This window comes from Denticeps clupeoides, chromosome 4 (assembly GCF_900700375.1).
Source record: "Denticeps clupeoides chromosome 4, fDenClu1.1, whole genome shotgun sequence".
Taxonomy (NCBI): Eukaryota; Metazoa; Chordata; class Actinopteri; order Clupeiformes; family Denticipitidae; genus Denticeps; species Denticeps clupeoides.
In genome coordinates this window covers 19,841,029-19,849,726 of record NC_041710.1, presented here as the reverse complement: position 1 = coordinate 19,849,726, position 8,698 = coordinate 19,841,029, and the positions used below count along the sequence as shown (strand labels likewise).

General features: G+C 43.2%; 1 protein-coding gene across 1 annotated transcript; it reads right to left on the bottom strand.

The window, feature by feature from the left end:
* Positions 1–1,831: 1,831 nt before the first annotated feature.
* Positions 1,832–8,028, bottom strand: LOC114787845 (uncharacterized; the record flags this gene model as incomplete). Its single annotated transcript, XM_028975739.1, has 2 exons — positions 7,840–8,028; positions 1,832–7,686 (listed from the first exon to the last, which is right to left on the bottom strand). A coding segment is annotated over exon 2 (5,676 nt), but the record flags the coding sequence as incomplete, so codon positions are not given.
* Between the last annotated feature and the right edge of the window lie 670 nt (positions 8,029–8,698).

Below are 8,698 nucleotides of genomic sequence, written 5' to 3'. Positions count from 1 at the left end.
AATGGAGATTATCCCAGTCTGTGAGTGTGTAGTTTTATTTTGTGTTAATATCTTGAAACTCAATAAAGACAAATATTAGTTATTAGTTATTAGTAAGGCTAATAACCCATCCAGTGGGGATGCACATGACAGTGTATTTCTTGGTGTCAGTTCCTAGTGCCTGATCCATGGTGGCAACCTCTAAATGGGAGCAGAATTAGTATTGCTAATCAGTTTAATTTTAGCATGGGTTTAGATTTGGAGAAAGAAAAGTATTTTTGCATATCAGACATATGTCAGTGAAAGTGAAGTGATTGTCATTGTGAAACACTGTAGCATGACAGGCGCCCGGGGAGAAGTGTGTGGCGGATTGGCATTTGCATTTGCAACCGTCTGATTATGTGGCCACTTCCGTAACCACTAGGCCACCACTGCCCCTAATAGGTGTATAACACATATGTCTAAAAGTTCTGTAAAGCATACATTTGTAGAAAAAATAAAATAAAATAAAACAAAAATGTGTTCTCTCCAATGGCTGAGGTAAAATATTGAATTTTTAAATTGTTATTACACATTCCCTGCAGTGAAAGTCTGCATTAAGATGTTTTCAACCCATGCTTACCCAGGATCAACAACCCGCCTGCATTCAGCTTCAGTAGCAGCCTGCTCTGTAATGACTCACTTAAACAGCACTTCCAGACAGACTCACTTGTGCATTCGCCACTTCCACACATCACATGTTGTTCAAATCAATAAGCAGGGCCAAAAATGACACAAAAACCTGAATGCTTTCTTCCCGCCCACGACAGGTTGCACTCATCTCCTGCCTTGACGTGCTGTAAGAAACAATGCAGCAAGGTGTATAATGTTGTTGCGTGACTCACTGGAGGCATTTTTGTGCTTATCTGCGGCCTTGGTTTTAAACTGGCTCACTTGTTCGGCAATTAATTTAATAACTGTTGATTCATAATTACAATAGAACCAATCAGCAAAAGCCCAGGTGGAATCAGGAACCATTAGAAAAAGTAGTATTTGAATTGCAAAACAGGGTCTCCAACCCCAAATGATGTGAAGAATAATGAATGTCAATCCAGACGCTTTCATTTGTTTAGTATGCTAACGTGTTCATTTATATCTTAAGAGATGCCCTTTATTATTAAAGACCAAGTGCATATTAAATGTGGTTGCATTACTGCTGTGCTGTCCTCACTACAGTGTGGAACTGAAGCTATACAGCCAGTTAAACTCTTCCCGCAAATAATGGCTTGAGTCGTCGTAAGTTTTCTTTTAAGCCGTTTACTGTGACTTCATTTATTTACAGAGACAGAGTGAAAACTATAACACAGAAAAACATAAATCAACCATCCTGTATGTGTTTAACAATCATAAATAAATTGTCTTTGTAACATACATTTACGTTTCTTTTCTTAAACAAATAATGCCTTTAACATTAACCTAACACTTTCATTTATGAAATTAGGTACTCACGACATTGCATCTGTGGTGATTGCAGTGTGGATTACATGCGATGGACCCAGATTACACACAACTGAATTCTAGTGTGGTCTTGACTAATTATAAGGAAACAGGATATGACCCATAACAACTTCCTGTACAAAATAAAAGCACTCGCTAAAAGTTTCTAACTTTGAACCTTTCAAAATAAAGTTGCACTCAAAGGATGCCTTAGAAGGCAGCACACTCCCCGCCTGATCTCTGTGAGGTCACTAACCAGAGCTAATACATACTAGTCTTTACCCAAAAGCAAAACAACCTCCGAAGCTGGTCTGAGAAAGGTCTTTGAGTTTCCCTGATTAGTTGTCCTTAACTCCACCTTTCGTACATTCCCGTCCCCTCCAGGGAACGCTTTCATAATCACAGCCATAGGCCAGTCATTACGGGCAGCTTGTCTGTCTTTAAGAAGCACAATGTCTCCTTCTTGCAAGTTCCGGTGTGACTTGTTCCATTTCCTACGATACTGCAAAGTTGGCAGGTACTCTTTCCTCCAACGACTCCAGAATCTATCGGCAAGAACCTGCACTTGTCTCCACTGTTTGGTGAGAAGATCTTTGTCTGTGAAGTCTCCCAGTATAGGTGGGACTCCAACCTTCTGGGTTAACAGCATTGAAGGTGATAGGATGAATGGGTCCTCAGGATCATCTGAAACTGGGATTAGTGGTCTTGCGTTGATGATGGCTACTACTTCTGCCATTAATGTGCATAAAACATCGTGTGTTAACCGAGTGCACTGATCGCGAAGCATTGCATCCAGAATCTTCCTAGCTACTCCGATTAGTCGTTCCCAAGAACCTCCCATGTGTGACGCATGAGGGGGGTTGAATACCCATGAACACCCTTGTTGGCTTAGGAACCTCTGCACTGTGGTCTCAGGGTTGTTCCCACTCATTCCAAGCTCCTTACACGCTCCTACAAAGTTTGTGCCACAGTCAGACATGAGCTGTTTAGCTGGTCCTCTCACTGCGAAGAAACGTCTCAGGGCGTTGATACAGCTTGAAGAATCCATCGATTCGATAACCTCGATATGTACTGCTCTGGAACTCATGCAGCAAAACAGAATAGCCCAGCGCTTGCTTCCTGCCTGCCCACCCTTAGTGCGCCGTGCGATGATAGACCAGGGTCCAAAAACATCTAAACCTACGTAAGTAAAAGGAGGGCAGGTTTGGAGACGCACCGCAGGTAAGTCAGCCATGCGTTGTGTTTGCAGTTTGCCTCTGAGCTTACGGCAAGTTACACATTTATGTAAGGCAGAGTTAATGAGCCTTTTACCATCTAAAAGCCAGAACCCTGCTGCCCTGAGAGCTCCCTCCGTGAGGTGACGACCTTGATGCTGTACCTGAGAATGATAATGCCTGACGAACAACAAGGAAACATGATTGTCCTTTGGGAGAATTATTGGGTTAGTTTCTCCAATGTCCAGATTAGCATTTTTCAGTCGACCTCCGAGACAGATGAGATTGTTCTGCAGGATTGGACTGAGGTGAAGAAGATTGCTGCTTGGATGGACTGGTTCATTCATCATCAAGGCTTTGAATTCCTTAGGGAATGCTCTTTTCTGCACAGCGCCAATGATGATTTCCTTTGCTTGAGATAATTCTTCTGGAGTGCGAGGAAGATCACACTTATGCCAACCTTTACACTTTTCAGTGCGCTTCGAATGAATGTGAGACCTTGCATTGTGTATTAAGAATGATATGGCCCGAATGAGAGAACTCAAACTAGAGAATCTTTGAAAGCTTTCTGCTTTGAGGTTCTTCTCTCGTAATTCTGTTACATAGCTTCTCACTTGAGTACGGACATTCACATCCAGCTCTGGTTCAACTAGATCAAAAGGTTGAGCCTGCTCTGATTCATTAGGAGTGTTCATGAGAAATTGAGGTCCTGTAAACCACGTCGTCTTTGCCAGGAGCGAAGCAGGAACAGACCTTGATGCGAGGTCTGCAGGATTGTCCTCTGTGCGCACATAATGCCATTGTTCAGGCTTCGTAGTTTGACGAATGCGCTGAACCCTGTTATGGACGTACACATAGAAGCGTCTCGATTCATTGTGGATGTAACCTAAAGCTACCTTACTGTCAGTGTAGAATTTCGTGGAATCTATTTTTAAATCCAGTTCATCTTTAATCAGGTCTACCATTTCCACAGCAAGAACGGCTGCACAAAGCTCCAGTCTTGGAATCGTTGGTTCAGACGGAGGTACGAGCTTGGACTTTCCAATCACAAATCCGACCTGCACTTCTCCGTTCTCTTGTACAGTTCTCAGGTACGACACAGCACCAATAGCTTTGGTTGATGCATCAGAAAAGGTACAGAGCTGTACGTGTACTGCTTTGGCTAAAGAAGTCGGCGTATATGTACGTGGTACATGAAGGTGTCTTAGCCTCTCTAGTGAGTCGTGCCAGACTTTCCACCTGCCAATCTTATCTTCAGGGAGCGGCGTGTCCCAGTCCGACTGTTCAGCTGTGAGTTCTCTTAGAAGAGCTCTTCCCTGGATTGTAACTGGTGCCAAAAACCCCATTGGGTCGAAGATACTATTTATCGTGGAGAGGACACCACGACGGGTGAATGGCTTGAGGTCTTTCGCCACAGAAAAGGTGAACGTGTCACTTGTCACTTCCCACAGAAGACCTAAACTGCGCTGAATGGGCACAACTTCCCCACTGAGATCCACATTCCCTTCAACTGCTGCTCGGTCTTCCTGAGGGAAAGCTTCCAAGACCTTTCGGCTATTAGAAGCAAACTTGTGAAGCTTGACATTTGATTTGGCAAATGATGACTGCGTTCTGCTGAGCAGATCAATGGCTTCAGCATCAGATGGAAGGGAATGAAGACCATCGTCCACATAAAAGTGGCGCTCCACAAAGTCAACTGTGTCACTCCCATGTTCTCTCTCACCCTCTCGGATAGCTCTCCTGAGTCCATAAATAGCTATGGCTGGAGACGGGCTGTTCCCGAAAACATGGACTTTCATTCTGTAGTCTATGACTTCTTTGGTCACATCATTGTTGTTATACCACAGAAACCTCAGGTAATTCCTGTGATCTGGGCGCACTATGAAACAGTGAAACATCTGCTGTACGTCTGCAAGTATAGCTACCTTTTCCTTGCGGAACCGCATCAGTACTCCAAGCAGCGTGTTGTTAAGATCAGGCCCTGTGAGAAGCACATCATTAAGAGAAACTCCAGAACACTTAGCGCTCGAGTCAAATACCACCCTGATTTGGCTTGGCTTTCGAGGATGGAACACCCCAAATGTTGGAAGGAACCAACATTCCTCATTCTGTCCCAATGGTGGCGCTACCTCTGCATGGTCGTTCTCCAGAATCTTCTCCATGAAGGCTACATACTTTTGTAACATCTCTGGTCTCCTTTTTAGGCTGCGCTGGAGCGATGTGAAACGTTTGACTGCTTGATCACGATTATTAGGTAAGCGTTGTCTCGGTTGTCTGAATGGGAGTGGAGCCACCCAACTGTTAGACTCATTTCTGTAGACCTCTTTGTCCATCATCTTCAAAAAGATGTCATCTTCGATTGAAGGAGCCAGCTTGTTGTCACGCTCCGTTTGATTAAAGACTGTTCGTCCTAAAAATTCTCCTGCAGCTTGGTTGTTCTTTAAGTTTCCCTTCCTTGTCCTTGTGTCAGGATCTATCCTTTCTTTGATATATAGGGAATTTGTACAAGGTTGGAAGGTTGAAGGTCGACCATTTTCGAGCACTGTTGTTTTAAACGAGTTAACCGTTGGCTTGTGTGTGCTCCCCAAGCAGACTTCTCCGACTAGCACCCATCCTAAGTCTAGCCGTTGCGCAAAGGGGGCGTTGTGAGGTCCGTTAACTTGCTCCCTCACTTTATGTACTCGTATTATATCTCTACCGAGCAACATGAGTATCTCAGCTGTAGGATCAACCTCTGGAATGAGCTTAGCTATCTTACGAAGATGGGGATGGTGACGAGCCACATCTGGCGTCGGGATTTCTGACCGATTGTCGAGTATGTCGTCGCACTCTATGAGTGGTGGAAGTGGAACAACAACTCCTCCTTCATGAGACTCTACCACGAACCCCTTGGCTGTCCGTCCAGATAATTCCACTGAGCCTGAACATGTTTTCAAGTAGTAAGAGTAGGGCTCGCTTTTTATTTTGAAGAGCTCAAAGAATGCAGACTTTACTAACGACCTATTACTTTGGTCGTCCAATATGGCATAGGCTTTAATAGCTTTGTTTGGTTGGCCATCGGGGTAAACTTTGACTAAGCAAATCTTAGAGCACGACCTGCCAGCTTGTCCCATGCCACAAACCTCTGTGCAGCTGGAATTAACAACAGCTTCGCTGCTGCTGTGCTCTTCTCCCTCCCCACCATCATGTGATGGAGTTGTAGCCGCTTGAGCTTGAGGTGCTGGGCCGGGATGCATAGCAGTGTTATGGTGAGTGCTATCACATTCTATGCACTTAACTGCATTTGAACAGTCTTTTGCTACATGAGCAACAGAGCTACAACATTTAAAACAGATTCTTTTTTCTTTAAGAAAGGCTTTCCTCTCTTCTAGACTTTTGGCTCTGAAGGTTCTACACCGTTTAAGTGGGTGAGGCTTGCCATGAAGTGGGCACATTTTATCTGGATCACTATAGCTTTTCACAGGGCTGCTACTTGTGTATGTTGAAGCTACATTTGTCTTATGGACCGAAATGGGGTTTCTTGTGCCTTTGGGAAGGAATTTGTCAGGCCTTGTAGGTGTGCCACTAACACCTGAGATGGCGAAGCTAGGGTCATTTCTTCTTCGTGCTTCGGAACCTACGAATTTGCTAAAAAAAGCAAATGGAGGAAACTGTCTTCCATTTTCTTCCTTGTACCGTGAACCAGTTGAAACCCATTTATCTTGGAGTCCATAAGGTAGCTTGGCTACGATTGGTTCGATGCCACGTGCTGTGTCCAAGTAGGAAAGAGCTGGGAGATATCCGTCTTCCTTGGCACACTGTACTTCCATTAACAAATCTGCGAGTTCTCTAAGCTTTGTGTGTTCCTTGCTTGAAACTCTTGGAAAACTGCTCAGTCTGTCAAAAAGAGACTTTTCGATTATCTCAGGTGCAGCATAGCATTCTTGGAGACGTTCCCAGGCCTTTCTAAGAGCCATGGTTGGATTTGTTGCATATGCTGACCGTAGGCGTCTTACATGGTCACCGGATTCTTTACTGAGCCATTTTACTAATAAGTCCAGCTCCTCTGTAGCTGTGAGGTTCAGTCCTTGTGTCACATTAGCATACGATGACTCCCAGGCACGATAATGTTCAGGCTTGTCATCAAACTGGTATAAACTTGAACTGACCAGCTCTCGACGCGCTAAATACTGCCCCAAGTGTCCAGCTGTAGGTGTGCTATGAGAGGCTGTTGACATATGGTGGGGGAAAAAAGGCTGTGTCGATTTGTTCGAAGTAGAATGACACTCATTTTGACTGTTTTGTTGACTGGATTGTACATGCGCAGTCCGATTGTCCATTCTATTTGCTGATGTGACATAGACACGGTCATTTTTCGGTGTATGCTGGTTGACAATATCAGCATATAACGTCTGACATCCTTGGTAAAAAGGGTTGTGAGGACTAACCGTTCGAGGATTAACTGCTTCTTGGATTGAGCAGTGTGCTTGAAGACCTTTGTTCTCTGTGTGCGAGTTGAAATGGTCAGCAACATAGTCACTCGTTCGCTCCATTTTATCTTCCTCTGAGGGACCCGCTTCATCCAATAGCAAACAGTTTCTCATGACATCTGCTGCTTCCCAGACGGCTGCCTCAGCTTCAGCTGCCGCTGCTTCTCTACGCATAACAAGCGCTTCTAACTCAGCATCTCTTTTTACTTTTTCTATCTTGACTTGAGTTTCTTGTTCGGCGTATGCAAGGCGTGTTTTTGCTGCCTCAGCTTTGGCACGTGCACGTATTGCTGCACTGGCAGAAGACATGGATGATCGTGAGCTTCTCCCACTAGCCATCGAAGTCTTGTCGCTTTGTCTTCCATCCATTTTACCACAATGTAACACCAGCTTTTCCTTGTCTTTTCACTGTGCTGTCCTCACTACAGTGTGGAACTGAAGCTATACAGCCAGTTAAACTCTTCCCGCAAATAATGGCTTGAGTCGTCGTAAGTTTTCTTTTAAGCCGTTTACTGTGACTTCATTTATTTACAGAGACAGAGTGAAAACTATAACACAGAAAAACATAAATCAACCATCCTGTATGTGTTTAACAATCATAAATAAATTGTCTTTGTAACATACATTTACGTTTCTTTTCTTAAACAAATAATGCCTTTAACATTAACCTAACACTTTCATTTATGAAATTAGGTACTCACGACATTGCATCTGTGGTGATTGCAGTGTGGATTACATGCGATGGACCCAGATTACACACAACTGAATTCTAGTGTGGTCTTGACTAATTATAAGGAAACAGGATATGACCCATAACAACTTCCTGTACAAAATAAAAGCACTCGCTAAAAGTTTCTAACTTTGAACCTTTCAAAATAAAGTTGCACTCAAAGGATGCCTTAGAAGGCAGCACAACTGCATAGAATAACTGTAATCACTATAATTATTTATGTGCAAAACTGACTTGACTGTGTTGGAGTAACACAAACAAAATTAATAATAGGGGTGGCTGAGTGTTTAGACTGAACATAAGTGTAAAGTTAGACCTTCACCTTCTGTACATCATGCTGATGTATGTTCTTAATATCTATTAATAAAAAATTTAGACCGGAAGTGTTTCTAGTGCTGAGCACAAACGACCTTAGCCGGATATAAAGTCCCTATTAAATTTGCACAGAATATTAATTTCATCCATGTTTTATGTCAGTATACATATAAGGACCTGACTATTATAATCTCATCCCACACCACAGTATCATAAAAGACAGTGATGAATTTTTATCAGTTTGTGATGGAAAAAGGAAACCTGTCGTCACTTACATAACATTAAGGTGCCAAAAAGAAGTCTCATATGCTACAGTTTTCCGCCACATTCTTCTAACCAACATGATTCCAAGGATTATTCTAATAAATCACATGGAATGCTGTGGAACTGACAGAAAATTACTTCACTGTATTGCCTCATTTTCATGCAATGGATATTTTAGCTATTTGTTTTTCCCCAAAGCTTCAGGGGGGCATTTAACAAGAAGCTCATATGTAAAACTGGTATGATGTGCT